The sequence below is a fragment of the Exophiala bonariae genome (genome assembly GCF_035927105.1).
Source record: "Exophiala bonariae strain CCFEE 5792 chromosome Unknown scaffold_6, whole genome shotgun sequence".
In the NCBI taxonomy this organism is placed as follows: Eukaryota; Fungi; Ascomycota; class Eurotiomycetes; order Chaetothyriales; family Herpotrichiellaceae; genus Exophiala; species Exophiala bonariae.
In genome coordinates this window covers 936,247-954,076 of record NW_027042481.1, presented here as the reverse complement: position 1 = coordinate 954,076, position 17,830 = coordinate 936,247, and the positions used below count along the sequence as shown (strand labels likewise).

The window sequence follows — 17,830 nt, the reverse complement described above, 5'->3', positions numbered from 1 at the left end:
GCGCCACACTGGAAACTGGTCTCATTCCATATTTAGATGTTCTACGGCATACACATGCCACTCAAGCTGCTGTGCACTTTGGCTGTGCAACTTACTCGCCACACCAGCTGAGGCAGTGGCACGGAAACGTGTTCTTTGATGCACTGCATGCGAGCACTCGTAGATAAACATCCTCGACGCCATTGCTGCGTATTATCTCCAACAGATCCCTAGGTACTGGACAGTGAGAGTAGATTCGTTGGTTCGTTGCAGGCCACTTTCGCTCGTGGCTAGAGGTATATGGGCAAGTCGTGGTATTGTCCAAGCAGCTTGAGGCCACCAACCACTAGCATATTAAAGATCAGATGCAAGAACCCGCAGAACTTGACTTGCGCATCTAAGTGACATATTTCAATGGTGACTGAGAATAAAAGTTTGCTCCTCGTTGTGCATGGTGTCTCATTACGCAATTCTTCATGTCGAGAGACGCGTCAAAAGAAAAGAATGTCGGCCTCGGTATTTCCGCTTCACGGCTCACACTCGAGTGGAATGATGATATACAGCTCTTACTCGTAAGAATCAAACTCACCAAGAATGCCCATACAGGTAATCAGTTGGCTTGCGAAGAAAATGTCTCTGAACAAAGAAATCTCGCTTGATTGTGTGGTGACCAGACGAACGCAGATAAACCATTCAGGAGATTGAGGCAAGAATCGCTGGGTGCGTAACAGGCAAGCTCCGGCGTGTTTGAAGGATGGACAAGCATTCAGGTGGCGTGCTTAGGGTGACCGGCCCCGCCTACTAGCCCCTACTATCGCTGTCTGCTCTTGTCTTCCGGGCACTCCAGAGCATTTCTATTCGGTCCCGCCCGACTACGACTAAGATCCACGACACGCTGTCCAGGTTCCTCTGGCTGAGTGTCACCCCTTCATTTCCCACACCCCCTCCACCAAGTCCACCAAGCTCTGTTGCCGGAGCTCATTCGTGCATGTTGGCCCTGCACCTTCCAGGCACATCCCAACGCCCATTTGCTCGCTCGCTTCTCCTGCGTGTTCCTCCCTCCTCAACCTGCACTGCACCTTCCAAGCCCTCGATTCCATCTCATCCACCATCCACCACCATCTCTCGAGCCTCTCCAGATCTACCAGGAACCCGTTGCTGATCATCACCTCTTCTTCTTCCTCCACCACCTTCAATCCCTTTACCAACTACTATTCGGTCATTTCCAAGCCCTTCTTGATTTCTGAGTCGACTGTTGTCCTTGGTCGTTGACCGAGACATTGGTTGCTGGTCCACATTCGTTCGCTTCATCCTTTCGACTTCCATCACTTTCATTCAACAACATCAGAAACTTCGTTACGTTTTTAACCATTTGATCGCTATTTCTCCCTTCACATCTTCCTTTCTTGAGTTGACCTCGATTATCGCCACTTCGCTACTATTTCACCGTCGCTTTGGTCCGAGCCTCAACTTCCGTGGATACCCTTTCGACTCGACCTTTTACCAGTGCTTACAAGACAACTCCATTCCGACCCCGACGAGAATATTTCACAACATCCTGCGTCGCCGGACTTCTCGTGGCTAAAGATAAAGGCGGATTGAATTTGGACGCGAAATCACCACCTTGGGCCAATTAGGCCCCAAGTCCGCCATTATGCCCTCAGAAACATCATGTATGCAAACCCTCTCCTTTGCACCTTGGATTTGCTGACCAGAACCGATAGCTTACGACCCGACAAGACATCTATTCCGCCGCTGCGTGCAGTGCCCTCCTGATCCACCGGCTTGCCCTGCTTGTGCTGCGGACGAGACCTGTTCACTGAAAGCCGAGTCATGCGATTCTTGTGCTTCGACGACTTGTGTTAGACTTGGCTCCTTGCCCGGTCAGGCAGCACCAGAGAAAAAGACCGCAGTTGGTCCTATCGTTGGGGGAGTTGTAGCCGGTGTTGTTGTATTGGCGATCATTTCATACCTGCTTTGGCGATTCTGTTTGAGAAAGAAACCTCGCGTCGATACCTGGGATCCGCCAGAGAAACGAGATCAATCAACCTTGAATCGGTCTGCTCGACAATCTACAAGGACTCAATCAATCGCATCTACCGTCTTCACGCGAGCTTCCAATGTCATTCAAATCGCCTACATTCCCGGTGTTACCGTTCGATCACCACCTGAGTCACCTGGTCTCATTCCACCAGTACCTTCGCTCCCCGGCACTCGAACAAATGCGTCCACCCCACAGATGGAGCAACACTTTTTCATGCCTGGAGATTTGAGAGACTCGACATGGTCGGATGCATCATTCGATCCACGCATAAGCATCGCACCAAGTCTGGCTCGCGAAAGTGTCGCGGGTACCATTTATCAGAGTGATGCTATTGTTCCTCCAATCCCTGCTCAGCATGCTTTCCGAGCTCAAGCAAATGTGGTCAGTGTCAAATCTGGAGCGAACACCCCTTCAAGTTCCTCAACACCGAATACGCGGACACCACAAATCCCACAATTAGCCAAACTTGGAAGCAGCAACAGCTCCATTGTAGCCAGGAATGTAGTGGCTCGTCCCATCGAAGTCAAGAAAGTCGGTTCGGGAACCAGAGTGCCTACACTAGGAAACCTAGCCAAAGAAGCTGTGCGAAAGACCGGCACCTCAGACAGCAGTTCCGAGAAGAAGACGCCTGTATTCTGGGAGGAGAAAGAAGTGGTTTTCAGTTCCACCGCGACCACTCCTAACTCCACATCGGACTCCATGCCCGTCTCTCCTGTGACCATTCCAAGACCGGCGTTCGCAAACCATACAGCTCGATCCTCGGGAGTTAGCTCTATTGCTCCTTTCCAGGGCTCTCCACCAGCCATGCCAACACACAGGCACACCAATAGCAACGGCGCGAATCTCAACGCCATGATTGAAGATGCTATTAATCGGGCGAGAGATCCTCAACATATGGGTGTCTCTACCAGTGTCTCACGACCTGAGCTGGTCAAACAAGACTCTGGCCCATTTTCGGATGCAAATGAGCTTAAAGAGAATATCCGATGATGTACTTTATAGAACTTTTCATGTTTTGATCACTTAGGATATGCCTAGATGCATTGTGATGATCTATTGGATTGATTTAGATGATATAGCCCATGCTAGCGAAACATAAAATTCGAGTGTTGTGACTCAAAGCATTCGCGCAAAACCCTTAAAGTGAACTACTTGGCTTGCCTGCTTGATCGATTGATCTCAAGATGTTTCGCAACTGAATTGCACCACGATCACGCCCCTGCAGCTGGGCAGCCTTATTAATCAAAGTCCATGTCTCCGACGGAGCAGTTCATCAATTTCACATGTGCTGCGGGTGAAAGCAGATCTAGTCATGCGAATTTTATTGGCGCGTATTCCATGACTCGGACGCGTCTCCATTAACTATGTCGCGTCTCCCAGAAAGCCATTTCCCCTCCAGAAGCCTCCAACACTTCTGTCAGAAACCACACCAGTAGCCAGTCTCGAGATGGGTATCAAGATGGCAGAATCATCATCATCACCGGCTACTTCGCCTGCCAGGGACGATGATATCGTACTTCCAGATGCTCCTGCGAATCACGCTACCAATCCTCCTCAACCAGGCGTTGCACTCGAGGATCTTTTCGGTGAAGACGATGAAGCATTGGAGGCCGAACTCGAGTTCACCAGTTCACATGCACTACCTTCCTCACCTCCGCAGACAGCGCCAAACTCCTCCTCAGAAACGGTTGCAGACGCACAGCAAGAATCCTACTCAGATTCGGCCCTAATGAAACAGTTCTACTCACGATTCTTTCCCTTTCGATCCCTCTTTCAGTGGCTCAATCACTCACCAAGGCCTGGTCCGGACTTCAGTAACAGAGAGTTTGCTCTTACACTTCACAATGATGCCTACCTACGGTATCAATCATATCCCAATTCTGACATGTTGAGGAAAGATATAATTCGACAGAATCCTTCACGTTTCGAAATCGGTCCGGTCTACACCACCAACCCAAGAGATCGAAAGACTTTACGTAAGAGCTCAATGTTTCGTCCACTGAGTAAAGAGATTGTATTCGATATTGATCTGACGGATTACGACGACATTCGAAGTTGTTGCGAGAAGGCAAATATCTGCTCAAAGTGTTGGGCCTTTGCAACCATGGCTATCAAAGTAGTAGATGTCGCTTTAAGAGACGACTTCGGCTTCGAACACATCATTTGGATCTATTCTGGAAGACGTGGTGTTCACGCATGGATCAGTGACAAAGAGGCCAGGGAACTTGACGACGACAAGCGGAAAGCGATTACCGGGTACTTCGAAGTTTTAAAGGGAGGAGCGCAGAGTGGAAAACGAGTGAATCTCAAGAGACCATTACATCCTCACATCGTTCGAAGCCTCGATATACTGAAACCCTACTTTCAACAAGTTCTCGCAGACCAGGAGCCGTTCATTTCTCAAGCTGGTCAGGCTCGACTTCTACAATTGATTCCCGACAAGTCTCTCACCGATGCTTTGGCCAGGAAATGGGCCAGTAGTCCAGATCGCCCAAGTGCTCGCAAATGGGCTGATATCGACTCGCTCGCAGCTACTGGTGTCAGTAAAAGTCTTGATACCAAAGCCTTGATGGAAGCGAAACAGGATATTCTCCTAGAATACACCTATCCCAGACTTGATGTTGAGGTCGGGAAGAAACGCATTCATCTGTTGAAGAGTCCTTTTGTTGTGCATCCTGGTACAGGCAGGGTCTGCGTACCGATCACAGCTGGGGGTGATATGAAACGAGCAGACTCATTTGATCCGTTTACTGTTCCCAAAGTGACGGATCTCTTCCGAGAGATGGATCAATTCGCCAGCACTTCGGAGGGCCAGGAGCAACATGAAAATGGGTTCGTTGAGGATGGTGTCACTATGAGGAAGCTGAATGACTGGGAGAAGACCAGCCTCAAGCCATATGTTGAATTGTTTGATGGCTTTGTCAAAACCCTACTGAAGAGTGAAATGACGAGGGTGAAGCGAGAGAGAGACGAAGATGGAGTAACGGGGACCGACGGAATGGAGTTTTGAAGATTTGACAATATGCTTCTTACGAGAACGTTAATCCATACATGCATGGCGCACAGGACTGGGGACCAAGCTGTATTTCCAACCAAGAAATGATTAACCACATCTCAAATCCTGTCCCATTCTTAAATACATTCATAGCGACGCCCGTGCCGGCAGGGGGTCCGGAGCATCCAACTTGAACACCCTCTTCGCATTCCCGCCCATGAAATCCGCGACGACCTGACTCCTCATCCTGCCCTTCCCCTCGGCCTCGACCAAATGTTTCTGCACACTCTCGACACACGCAGTCCAAGTCAGCTGCGGAAAATTCGTCCCAAACAGCACCTTCCTCCTCCCCGTGGTATTGGCAAAAGTAATCAACTCCCCGGGGTAATACTTGGGCAGATAGGCACTGGTATCGATATACACATTCTCATGCTTCCAGGCCACGGCCACCATCTCCGCCGTCCAGGGATAGCCAATGTGGCCGGCGACGATCTTGAGGCGTGGAAACTTCAGCGCAATGCTGTCAATATACGGGATCGGCCGGCCGGGCTCGCTCGGGCACAGCGGCCCCGTGTGTCCCACCTGCGTGCAGAAGGGGACGTCGAGCTCGACGCACCTGACGAACAGCGGCCAGTAGTGCGCGTCCGTCGGCGGCAGGTCCCACAGCCAGGGCACGATGCGCAGGCCCTTGAAGCCCTCGTGGACGACGTAGTGCGTGAGTTCTGCGACCGCGGCGACCGGGTCATGCAGGTCCACCGACGCCAGCCCGAAGATTCGCGTCGGGTATGCTCGTGTGTACCGTGCGACGTCGGCGTTGGAGAATATCACCTTGCCTGGTCGCCGCCATGACGCCAGCAGGATCTGAGATACCCCGGCCGCGTCCATCTGGGATATCAGCCCCGAGGGGCTGGGTTGCTGGCTGGTTAGCGCCGCGTCGACGTGGCTTTGCTGGAAGAGCCGTGCCACTTCGGGGAGCTGTGATTGGTGGTGAATATGTATGCTTTTGATGGAATTGTTACTGGGGTTCTGTTGGTGTTGGGTGGCTATTATTGCCTTAAAGGGACAGCTGATTCTCAAGTTTCGTCTTACGAGAGAGGGTCTAAAGCTCAAGAGCAATGGGGGACTGGGACTGTACGACTTACATCCTTGGTGCTTGTTGGATTGGCCCATACGTCGACAATAGGCATGTTCTTGTTCATCTTGACGGATGATATTGGCTTCCCGCCAAGGCCCCTCCTGGTTCTCTGACTTACTGACGGAAAGTTGGATATAAAGAGTGAAAGTAAAGCGATTGATACGAGACGTTTACAGACCTTGTAGTTCACAGTAAAGATTGCAAATCTTGGGCGTGGTGGTATCACGAGCCTCGGATGACATCAAAGGCGCTTTGGTTAGTTCGCAAAGGCTTGAGCCGAGGCATCTTCGACGACGATGTTTAACCAATTTGGAAATCGTTCAATTTTCTCGACCTCACAATAGACTCGCTTTCAAAGGGTAGACGGCTTTGAGTTGGGGGAAGGACATGGAAGACGACCTGTTCATATTATGTATCATAGTTTCTACACGCATAGTCCCGTCTTGATGAGAATACTGCTTCAACCACTCTGCGAGTCATTCTTCACAAGTGCATGTTGCAAGTGATGGATATTTGCTCCAGCGGAGGCCATATGTACTTATGCACCCACGTATTTGTATAAATAGATTGCTGATCCGGAATGCGGACGATAAAAGTTGCCGGCGGGCCGCACATCCTATCTCCTGGATTATGGACACCATGGTCGCGGAGTACACATGGCGTAACTCCGCTTGGTCATCCACCCATTGTCGCCATGAGGTGGCCATCAGAGACAGGTGTTGCCGTGGAACTGTTCTTCATAAAATATCCATATGTCAAGGATCTAAATTCAGACTTGCTTGTTTCAGCCATTTCTCAAATCAGTTGGCGTTGAATGTGAGCCTTTCACTGCTGCCTGTGGTGGATGTTTCAGTAATATTGATTTATACTTCACAATCTGGATCCTCGGTTTTCTCGAATAGTCTCTATCAGCGGACGTCCGGACGTTCACATGAGCAGCCTCGTCCGCACGAATCTTTACAGTTGAGACCATACACTAAATCTCAGGATAAACATCTGTGGACTTTGGCCCGTCATGGAACAGCTCCGTGAGCTGTCCAAAGGCAATGTAGTCCAGGTAAAGAGCCATCGAACGCTTCCGGGCAGATCCGAGATTTTCAACTGGGATGGCACTGACAATAGAGTTCCACTAGAGTTGTGATTTATGTCGGGTCAAGAAGAGGCGATGTGATCTGAAGGAAGGCGTCAAACGCTGCTCTTCATGCACAAAGTCCAAGTCCGTGTGTCAGATTACCCATGTGACGAAACCGCGGGAGAAGAAAAAGAAGTACGTCCTGCTTCGAGGGTCGTCCCGAAAAGTGCCAGACTGATGAAAGCCTAGGAAGCAGATTGAGGGCCTTGAGGGCCGTCTCAAAAGTCTCGAAGACCTCATCCGGACGTCTCTGGCACCTGCACAAGCCGCGACGAAAACGATTGAGGAGTCGGATGGGCGAACTCAGCCCTCAGTGACACCATCTGTACCGTCGGTAGAGGGCTTTTCGTTCAACAACCCCTTGGCTGCTAGGTCGGAGCTAGGAGTTGATTCCTCTCTGTCAACTTCTACAGCATTGTCTAGCTCAGAACCGCAGGTCGACTATTGGTCCGAGAGCGCTGACCAACAGATGCAACTGAATCAACACGACCCTCCCCCGACTAATATTGACTTGCAGCCCACGACGAGGGTCCGCGATAACAATAAGAAGTGTTCGCTACCGCCGGCGGAGGGAGCATTTTTCTTGCTTCAAGAATACCTTGAAGATTTTAACGCTGCAACACCTCTGTTCGATCGAGTCACCATAAGTACCCTGTTTGAAGACTGCTATAATGGTAGATCTGTGGTGTCGGTGATTTCTTGGGTGGCCTTGAAATTGGTTTTAGCCATTGCTCATCGTCTGCGGGCTATGAGCCCACTTGGAGTCAAGCAGGACTCGGAGAATGCGGAACTATATCTCGAGGAATGTGTTGTGGAGCTGCATATCCTGATGATGGAACGGCCGAGCCTATTACTATGCCAGTGCTATATCGGCATGGCGGTGGTGATCTCAACGTAAGTCCAACGAGCTTGCCACATTGCCGAGTGGTCCAGCTGTTTTTCTCGGAAAGCCCCTCAAAAAGCTCGGGCATGCCCTGGGAGTTTAGTGAAGGGAAATGCTGACCAAAGCACATTTGAAGGTCATCGAACCCAAAGCCAGCCGCCATGTTCGTGTCAATGGCACTTCGCGTTGCTCAGGATCTCCGAATCAACGACTCTTCCTTGAACAGCCCAATATCACCCAGGGAAAGATTGCAGCAACAACGAGTCTTCTGGGTTGCATATTCTATGGATGCCGATTGGAGTCTGAGGGCTGGAAGAACCCCAAGCTTGAGCCCAAACCTCATCACGATCGACCTGCCTGCTAGCGAGGATCCAGACGGAGCAGGAGAGATCTGTGCAATTGGTGGAGAGTTTCGGATAAACGTGTTTCGACTGCGAGCAGAGCTCGCCCTTATTCAAGCCGAGATTATGGAAAAGCTGCAGTCGCCGGATGTTTCCAAGAAGCCCGCATTTGACGGAGATATTATGTGGCACACTCTAGCCCTGAAATTGGATGGCTGGCGAAAGCAATGGCCTGGAAATTTGACCGTCGAACAGTTACAGCAATACCTTCATCGGTCAGATCTGGTCCATATGATTGCCGTTGAAGCAGCTATCTTCAGCACACTTTATCTCCTTGTGGCGTACCTTGCCCCAGACACGCGCACAAAGACAAGACCATTTTCCCCAGAAGGACTTCTCGAACAACTCACAAGGCCACAAGCTCAGTCCACTTATCATGATGCCAAACGTTTCGCCGGCCTTCTGGCATCTGTGCCCGGTGAGGATGTCGCAATCAAATGGTAAGCAAAATCGAGCTGGATAATAGCATCGCTACATTACTGACTTCATAACAAAGGCAAACGATGGAAGCAATAGCCGCTGCTATAACAGTAATTCTCTCATACATCGTCAACAGACCAGACGGCGAAAATTCAAAATCCGATCTTAGGTTTGCTCGGCCTGGAATGTACACTCTCAATCAGCTTTGCAGCATAAGTAAAGATAGCGATTTTGCTGCACTCAAGACCATCTGTGTCGATTTGTACTTGAGAGCGGAGAGAGCTCTTCAATAACCAAGATCTGTCGCCATTGCATTATCAGATGCTCGGAAGCTCAAGAGTCAATTATCCCTTCCCTACTGGCAAAGATGACTAAGGGACCGTCAAGAAAAAGTGGGAGTCAGTTCTCGAGCTGGCTGAGTCATTGAAACTTTTGATTACTGCAACAGATCACGGATAACTACGATGTACGAGCGCCATGATGTGCATGGTCTCTAAAAAGTTCGCTGTACATACCAGCCTCAGGTCGAGTTCATCACGTTCCAGCCTCGAGCTCACACAAAAAGTCTCAAATGAACCCCATCATTCTGGATGCATTTCACAAAAATGAATCGGAGATGCTGGCTACACGGACAGCCAGTAGTATTGAGCCCTTAGGTGGGTTATCAAGCACACATGTTCAGACACCCATTGCCAGTTCGGCTCTAATTCCGCCACATGGTCTGAACGACGGGCGTGCAGGATCCGAGGATTGAAGGTGTCCTACGTACGAATGCTCCAGCACCTCGAGGACCAACGAGTTTACCCTCTGCAAACATCAACTGGCCTCTCAGAAACGTGTATCTCGGCCAATTTCGAAATTCAAACCCCTCATACGGGGTGTAATCAATGGCGTGGTGCAGCATCTCATTGGACAGCCGGAATGGCTCGAATTCATCTTGTGGGTACCAGATCGTGATATCAGCGTCCATGCCTGGCGCTATGGCTCCCTTCCGTGTCAGGCCGTAGAGCTTGGCTGGATTGGAGGATGTCAACTCCACGAACTTCTGAGGCGACATGCGCCCGCTCAGCACTCCTCCTGTAAAGAGGAGAGGTAGTCGAGTTTCTAGACCCGGTAACCCGTTGGGGATGTACTTGAACTTCCCGTGAGGGCCGTGGTCACAAAATCCTTTCATCTTGCCGTTTGGATGATCATACTTCGTCGGCGCATGGTCCGAAGAGATGGTGGTAAACGTCCCGTTCTGCACGCCCTGCCAAATGGCATCGAGATCCGTGGAGGTCTCCCTCAACGGCGGTGAGCACACAAACTTGGCACCTTCAAACCCAGTCTGGTTCATCTTCTCGGCCAACAGAAAGAGATAGTGAGGGCAGGTCTCTCCATGCACGACCATACCCCGCGTCTGTGCTTTGCGAATTACTTTGGTCGCCAGGGCACTTGAAACATGAACAAGCAAGACTGGTGCACTCATTAATTCCGCCAATGCCACGACACGGTTCTACCACAGGTGAATTAGCTTAGTTCACAGACTCTCGGTGAGAAATCCTCACCGTGGCCTCGCCTTCCACCAACGGAGGTCGAGAGGTTCCGTGATGGTGCGGTTGAACCATGTCATTCGCTTCAAGCTGCTCGGTCAGATATTCCACAACGTCCGCATTCTCAGCATGGACCATGGTGGTGATACCAATGCCCCGCGCTGCGTTCAGGACACCGAGAATCTGGTAGTCGCTTAACTTGGCCGATTCGTACGTCATGAAGATCTTGATACTCGACAGCCCATGGTGAGTGATCAATTGTGGAAGGTCCTCCTTCAACACTGTCTGGGTAGGATTGGTCACGATGACGTGAAAGGAGTAGTCACAGTAGGCCTTGCCTTGTGCCAACTTGTGATACTCCTTGATCACGGGTTTTAGGCTTTCATCGTCCCGGTACTGGTTTGCGAAGCTCATAATGGTCGTTGTCCCTCCAGCAATTGCACTTCGCGATCCGGACTCATAATCGTCACCTGCAAAGTTGTATTCCGCAGGAATGTTGCCATCAGTCACCTGAGTTTTCTGTTCCTGCCCCGGACCGGGATCGTAGAACTGAGATAGATGACAGTGAGAGTCGACACCACCTGGAGTCACAAAAGCTCCTCCGGCATCGACCTCTTCTGTCCCTGCCCTGGCCGGCAAGTTCTTTCCCAGGACCACAATCGTACCATCCTGAAATCGTGATCAGAACTGGAAATGATCTACCAAAAGCTGGGGTCGGACTACCTTGATCCCAATATCACATTCATTAAGGACATCCGATGCTGAGACTACCGTCCCATTGCGAATGACCAGATCCAAGCCCATGACTATCTTGAGATCGCCAAAACAAGTACAACAATGAGACAACTCTGGCCTTCATTGACGAACTCGAGACCGCCATTCCTCCCCTCCATGAACCAAGAAGAGTAGAGGTATTGAGACGATTAAGCGAAGGTGGTTGGGTGGGTCACCTTTGCACTGGATCTGGCAAACTAGCGATCCGCGCTCTACTCCGAGACTGACTTAGGCACGGGTGCATTGATATCGCCCGCGGGCGGATAAGTTCAAACAACCAACTGATTTGTCGATGTGTATTCTACATCAGCAAAAACGCAGTGCCCGAAGTCGTCGAATCCGTCACATGCCCACTAGCGGGATATCTTCTGGCTTGTTTGTGTTGTCCAACTACAAAATCGAGTCACGATGAACAGGACCACCAGTAATTGGTACTGGACACGCGAAACAAAGGCTTCGTGGCTACAAGAATCACTCAAAAATGACAGATACATCTTGTACATTTATTCCGGCTGCGGATATTGATAAGACCTTTCGAACCACCACGGTCGGTATGGAAACCACGACTTTATACCAAACACTTTGCCAACTGTACTGATACACGGGCAGATCTGTCGTCGTCAAGACTCTTGGGCAAAGTCATCGGCCAGTCAGATGAATGGTTCGCGGAAGCCAGCAACTTGATCAATCCGAAGCCGCCGGTCTCCGGAAATGGCAAAGTCGTCTTCACTGGCGGCTGGTATGATGGCTGGGAAACGCGAAGGCACAACAAACAAGAATTCGACTATGCGATCATCAGACTGGGCCCCGAAATGATTGCATCTGGGGGCGGCTTCATCTGGGGAGTTGAGGTTGATACAGCCTTCTTCAACGGTAATGAAGCACCCGCTATTAGTGTGCAAGGATTTGCACCTGCCAATGCGCCGACATCCGAGGCGGAACAACAGGCTCTGGATGACAAGGTGTTGGGCTGGGGCCATGGAAGGGGCGAATGGCACGTGATTTTGGGCAAGCAATCGTGCGGTCCCAGTCGCCGACAAGCATGGAAACTACAGACTCCCACAGTGCGTCCATTCACACATTTCAGGCTGAACATGTACCCTGATGGTGGCATCGCGCGTGTGCGCCTCTATGGGCGCCCGGCTTCTCCTACGGTATCGACCCCGACCAATATAGGCGAAGCTCCGGGCATATCACGGGGATTGGACCTCGCAGCGATGACGAACGCTGGGCGGTGCATTGCATGTAGCAATGAGCATTACTCCAGCCCCAACAACCTTCTCCTCCCCGGGCGTGGTGTCGACATGAGCGACGGATGGGAAACACGGCGCAGTCGTGAGCCAGAACACACAGACTGGGCGATCGTGAAGCTGGGGACAGCAGGTCTGGTGAAGAGTGTTGTCGTAGATACGGCACATTTCAGGGGCAACTTCCCGGACAAGTGCCAGGTCTGGGGCATCGACTGGACCGGCAAGGAAGGAGAGCCAACTGGCATGACGGACGAGGAAGGTTGGACGGATCTCACGGGCGGTGTTCAGGACTGCAGAGCCCATGAAGAGCACGTCTTTGACTGTGAGGATAAAGTCCAAGGTGGAGCGCTGAGCCACGTGAAGCTGGTCATCGTGCCCGACGGCGGTGTCAAGAGGCTCCGAGTCTATGGCGTTCCTCTTGCCAGCTGAGAGCACTCAACCACGCCAGGGGTCCACATCAAATGACATTAGTATAATATCAGAGGTCCCTCCAGCATTTAGGTTATGAGACGGGGGGTTTCTTGACAAGCGGAGCAAAATCCACTATGTCTGTAGCTATCTAGGAAGTGGCATAGCCAATATAACATGCGTGACGTTGTCAACATAGTGTTCTTGTATCATCATCTGATCCGACTTGGGGGCGAGTAGGTTAAGATCTCTACCCTCTTCGCTCCTTATTAAGATGGACAAAGCTATCAGACCTGGTCGTAACAGAGGTACTGAGATGTCCAGGTATGTTTGGCAAAGTCTCTTCATCCGTTGAGAAAGCCTGTGAAAGGACGTCGGCCAGCAAGCCAGCAGCCAGCCAACGGCCCTCCGCCTCTCCTTCAGTGGGGGGTCTCCCTAGGGGCGCCTAAGTTTGGCTACTGTCGCCCGCGGTGAACTCTTGCTCGCCCGCATTTTGCCACCCCCTCCCTCAACATCAATCACAAGTCCGACCAAATCCTTGTTGGCAAGACGGTAATTCATGTAGCCAGGTACAGAGTTAGGTTGGATTGAGAATAAGGTACACTGTTGCTATATACAACCACATCGTTCCAATCAATCAGTCGCAGATATGCCTTCGGCAGTCCTGGATCAGACACTCGATGGAAGTCGAAAGAAGTAAGTTGCCACTTCCAACAAGCCATGACGACCAAGATCAAAATGACCGACGTTTCCAAGGCTGCCATTTCTCGACCAGAGGTTTGCGCAGATCAAGCGGTCGTTAGTCTCATCGCAGCACAAAGTCAAGGTCATAGCCTCGTATGAACGCCTGTGTAAAATCTTGGAGGTAGAAGCGGATCACATTGCCCGAAGCGGTCCAGCTATCGTGCCAGAGATCGAGTTCGACGATGTGTGTAAAAATGGTCAGCATCGCAAGCCTCTGTTCTCTTCTGGAGAACCATGGGTGCTAACAGAATTAGGTGGAGCGCTGCCAGAAGGCTTTGTTGACCTCGTGCGAGATCGTGGATGCCTCATACTTCGCAATGTTGTGTCCGAAGACCAGGCCACAACCTGGGAGGGCGACTTGAAGGAGTACACAAAACGTAATAACACTGCCGGGGGATATCCGAAGAACGACCCTCAAACGTGGAACCTGTGGTGGACACCACCGCAGGTCCAAATTCGGAGCCATGAGCGCGTCATGTTGGCCATGGACTGCGTGAGCAAGCTTTGGCATGTCACAGACGACTCCTTGCCCATCGATCTGGCAAGCCAGGTCGTCTACCCCGACCGCTTCCGCATCCGACATCCCTCCAAGGATGCCGAATTCACGTTACCGGCGCATCTGGACAGTGGCGGGATCGAACGCTGGGAATGCCCAGTCAACCGATCCAACTTCCAGGCCATTTTTGAAGGCAACTGGGATACATGGGATGGCTGGGCGGCCGATCGGCGCTATGAAGCACAAAGTGACCTGTATGACAATGGAGCTGCATGTTCGTGTTGGCGAAGCCTGCAGGGCTGGTTGTCGCTGTCTCACACATCGACGGGAGAAGGCACACTCCGCTTGTTACCCAGTCTGAAGGCGTCTGTGGCATATATGATGCTGCGGCCGCTGTTCGCCTTAGACGAAACCTTCGACGACACCCAACCCACTTTCCCTGGTGCAACTCCGGGAAACACTCAATTCTTCCCAACCCAAGAGCTCCATCCACATCTACTCTTGGAAAAATCCATGATAGGGATCCCTCCCGTCCGCCCAGGAGACTATGTCTTTTGGCACTGCGATCTTGTGCATGAGGTGGACAAATTCCACCCTGGCACACGGGACTCGAGTGTCGTGTACAATGCTTGCACCCCGTTGACTCCGTACAACATCAAGTCCCTAGCCAGCGTGAGGGAAGCGTTCCAGAAGGCAGCAGTCCCAAAGGACTTTGTTTGCTACGACAATGTACTGGAGGAGGAGAGCCAGCATGAAGGTCACGGCGCCAGGCGGGAGAATGTCTTGTCTCGCCGGGGACTGCAAGGGTTGGGCTTAGAGCCTTTCGATGACCTCGAAGAGGGTCTTACCGATGGCCAGAGAACGGTACGGCGACTGGCGAATGAAGTTCTTGCACAATGTTAGTGTCCTAGCCTTTTCAAATCCAATCTAGTAACATGCAGTGCATGTCTCTCAAAGACTCGACCTCATAAATGTCACAATTTTTAAATACGTAGGCAAGTCGGATTGACTGACATCAACCCATAATAAGGCTACGATAAGCAGGGTTACTGGGCCCCTCGGGCGGTGTTCGGCTGCAAGCGCAATGGTCTAACCCCTGGGGCTTCTTACCTACCGTTTGTGGGTCGAGGGTCTCTCCGCCCCTGATAAATACTCATTCCCCTGCCGCTTATCCATCCCCGATACCAGGCGTGCCTGCTTGGTCTTCCGCATTCCTCTTTCCCTTCCTCACTTGTTCCAACTCGTGAAAATGAGTCGACCATACTCCAGAGCTCAATCTCGTGGAAACAAGCTAGGATATTACCGGTCATCTCAAGCTTGTGGTATGTAGGAACATACCAGTTGTGTGCAACCTTCGAATACAGTTTGATCACTAACCCCAAGAACAGACCATTGTCGGAAGCGCAAAATCAGATGTTTGGTGTCAAACGCCGGCGCCGGCGCCTGCGCTCAGTGTGGGAAACTGGGACGGCGATGTATCATCGCCACCGTTGACCGCGTAGCGGAGATCACGAGAAATGCGGATACTTCAAATGCGAGGTCTCACGCTGAAATCGAAGACACAGTCGGCAACAGGCTGTATTCTGTCAACCCTCATACTCCGGAACAGTCATTGACGAGCGGTCAACGAGCAGACAATGAGGCTATTCCAATACCATACTTCGATATGTTCAACACTGATCAATGCAGGGCCAGCCCCTCGTCTGGCTCAGTCCATGGTCCCCATGGAACCCAAGCAGACGATAGTTTCACGAATTTCGACCCAATGAGAGCGCAATGCCAGTCGTGGATGAATAATAATGGCTCATTAACGTGGAATAATTTCTGCGCTGAAGAGCAAGAACTATTTCTTCCGTTCACTCTTGACGACTTCGACCCGTTTAGTGACCACACCGGAAGCAAACATCTATGGAACCGTTCCCTCGTCGCGGTCGACTGGCCATACCAGCTATCTGCGGATCATCTTTGTCAGCTATCAACGCCACAGGTCGATTGCCCTTCTGAAATCATATTCCGGCGTCCTCAACATCGGGAGCCCATCCCTGACGACACACTACAGCTCAATTGGACTTCGAGTCCGGATCGGGATGTATCTGAGAGCTGACGATTTGTACCCAGCTACCCTTGATCATGGCCTGCTAGATAAGGCGCTATTTCGAAATCTTCTTATCAAATTTCAGTACCGTACGAAGCAATGCTTCTACTCCGAGTGTGCTGCAAGGAATTCAGCAACAGTCTTTTAAACAATCTTTGAGGAGATACTTACCAGTGCTCTTGGGTTGACCACTCGGAGGGATGATGAGAAACGCCGCCCTTGGAGGGAATAAAGATCATCGATGTGGGACAGTGATGCGAGGTGTTGACGCTGTCATGTCCTGCTCCGGCAGGGAGAGTTTCGTACCCATCTTTGCCAACCAGTTCCTCAGCTACCTCTGTAACCGTCTCGATACAGAGTGGATTAAAGCGTACACCTCGACTGGCCCAGGTATCCTCAAAGGTGGCTTGGCAACCTTCTTGTTCTGCGAATTCCGCGCAGATCTCTTTCGTTCTTTTCACCATCAGATCCCTGGTGTCGTTGTCGATGTGTTCAAGATCGACACTGAACCGAACCTTGCCCGGAACTGTCCCCGGGCTCGACGGCTCTGACTTGAAGACACCTACGGTGCTCATACCTTGAACCTCACGCGCCATGGCGTTGATCTGTGGAATCATTCTGGTTGCTGCGAGGAGCGCATCATTTCGCCTATCCATTGGCGTGGTGCCACAGTGCTGAGAATGTCCATGAACGGTGATATATGTCCAGCCCATCGCCTGAACACCATTGACGACTCCCAGAGTTTTGTTTTTGTCTTCCAAAACAGGGCCTTGTTCGATGTGGAGTTCGAAGTGGGCAGCTAGAGGGTTGGTCTTGTAACTTGCGCCCTCATTTCCCAAGTACCCAATTCTTTTCAGCGCGGCTTGAAATGTCGTGCCCTCGACATCTTGTATGGAGTAAGCCTCGTCCATGTCAATCATTCCTCCCCAGACGCTGCTGCCCAACATTCCACTATTGAAGCGGGCGCCTTCTTCATTGGTCCAGTTGACCACAGCAATCGGGGCCTGAGTGACAACATCGTTCTCATGTAGCACCTTCATGACCTCGATTCCTCCGAGAACCCCGAGTATGCCATCGAATCTGCCCCCTGCCGGTTGGGTATCGAGATGCGATCCCATTGCGATGGGAGGAAGCGCCATGTTGGCCCCAGGTCGAACGGCGAACATGTTTCCCACCTGGTCCACCTTCACCTTGCAGCCAACCGCGGTCAGCGTCTCTGCAAACCACGAGCGAACCTTCTGGTCATCGTCTGTCAGAGTGAGCCGTTTCACGCCACCATCGTGACTATCGCCCCATTGCGCAGTGTGATGAATCGAGTCCCACAGGCGCTGACTGTTCACTTTTACCGAAGGTGATGCAAATTGGCGCGCAGATGTGTATCCCGCTCCTCGACTAAGAAAGATTGCCTGCTGCCAAACTTGAGCCCTGCCTCGTGAGGACACAGCCGCCCGGAACTGGGAGCTACAATTCTTGAAGACGAGATGGCTGGACATGACGGCGAGGCAGGAAGTGAACCCAAAAAATGCCACAGATGGGGATCCG

At 51.4% G+C, this 17,830-nt stretch overlaps 8 protein-coding genes across 8 annotated transcripts; 5 read left to right on the top strand and 3 right to left on the bottom strand.

Moving 5' to 3' along the window:
• Window positions 1–1,633: 1,633 nt before the first annotated feature.
• LTR84_011795 (uncharacterized protein) lies at window positions 1,634–3,013 on the top strand (the record flags this gene model as incomplete). Its single annotated transcript, XM_064855323.1, has 2 exons — window positions 1,634–1,652; window positions 1,704–3,013. The coding sequence occupies 2 exons, from the start codon at window positions 1,634–1,636 to the stop codon at window positions 3,011–3,013; spliced, it is 1,329 nt and encodes a 442-aa protein (XP_064708912.1).
• Window positions 3,014–3,470: 457 nt separating this feature from the next.
• LTR84_011794 (uncharacterized protein) lies at window positions 3,471–5,033 on the top strand (the record flags this gene model as incomplete). Its single annotated transcript, XM_064855322.1, has 1 exon — window positions 3,471–5,033. The coding sequence occupies one exon, from the start codon at window positions 3,471–3,473 to the stop codon at window positions 5,031–5,033; it is 1,563 nt and encodes a 520-aa protein (XP_064708911.1).
• A 132-nt stretch (window positions 5,034–5,165) lies between these two features.
• LTR84_011793 (uncharacterized protein) lies at window positions 5,166–6,217 on the bottom strand (the record flags this gene model as incomplete). The annotated part of the gene is made up of 2 exons (XM_064855321.1): window positions 5,166–5,993; window positions 6,161–6,217. 2 exons carry the CDS (start codon window positions 6,215–6,217, stop codon window positions 5,166–5,168), a joined length of 885 nt encoding a protein of 294 aa, XP_064708910.1.
• A 951-nt stretch (window positions 6,218–7,168) lies between these two features.
• Window positions 7,169–9,282, top strand: LTR84_011792 (uncharacterized protein; the record flags this gene model as incomplete). Its single annotated transcript, XM_064855320.1, has 5 exons — window positions 7,169–7,210; window positions 7,287–7,420; window positions 7,475–8,179; window positions 8,305–9,009; window positions 9,066–9,282. 5 exons carry the CDS (start codon window positions 7,169–7,171, stop codon window positions 9,280–9,282), a joined length of 1,803 nt encoding a protein of 600 aa, XP_064708909.1.
• Window positions 9,283–9,692: 410 nt separating this feature from the next.
• Window positions 9,693–11,325, bottom strand: LTR84_011791 (uncharacterized protein; the record flags this gene model as incomplete). Its single annotated transcript, XM_064855319.1, has 3 exons — window positions 9,693–10,484; window positions 10,537–11,190; window positions 11,245–11,325. The coding sequence occupies 3 exons, from the start codon at window positions 11,323–11,325 to the stop codon at window positions 9,693–9,695; spliced, it is 1,527 nt and encodes a 508-aa protein (XP_064708908.1).
• A 451-nt stretch (window positions 11,326–11,776) lies between these two features.
• On the top strand, window positions 11,777–12,974 carry LTR84_011790 (uncharacterized protein; the record flags this gene model as incomplete). Its single annotated transcript, XM_064855318.1, has 2 exons — window positions 11,777–11,846; window positions 11,905–12,974. The coding sequence occupies 2 exons, from the start codon at window positions 11,777–11,779 to the stop codon at window positions 12,972–12,974; spliced, it is 1,140 nt and encodes a 379-aa protein (XP_064708907.1).
• Window positions 12,975–13,602: 628 nt separating this feature from the next.
• LTR84_011789 (uncharacterized protein) lies at window positions 13,603–15,096 on the top strand (the record flags this gene model as incomplete). Its single annotated transcript, XM_064855317.1, has 3 exons — window positions 13,603–13,649; window positions 13,710–13,894; window positions 13,952–15,096. 3 exons carry the CDS (start codon window positions 13,603–13,605, stop codon window positions 15,094–15,096), a joined length of 1,377 nt encoding a protein of 458 aa, XP_064708906.1.
• Window positions 15,097–16,455: 1,359 nt separating this feature from the next.
• On the bottom strand, window positions 16,456–17,781 carry LTR84_011788 (uncharacterized protein; the record flags this gene model as incomplete). Its single annotated transcript, XM_064855316.1, has 1 exon — window positions 16,456–17,781. One exon carries the CDS (start codon window positions 17,779–17,781, stop codon window positions 16,456–16,458), a length of 1,326 nt encoding a protein of 441 aa, XP_064708905.1.
• Between the last annotated feature and the right edge of the window lie 49 nt (window positions 17,782–17,830).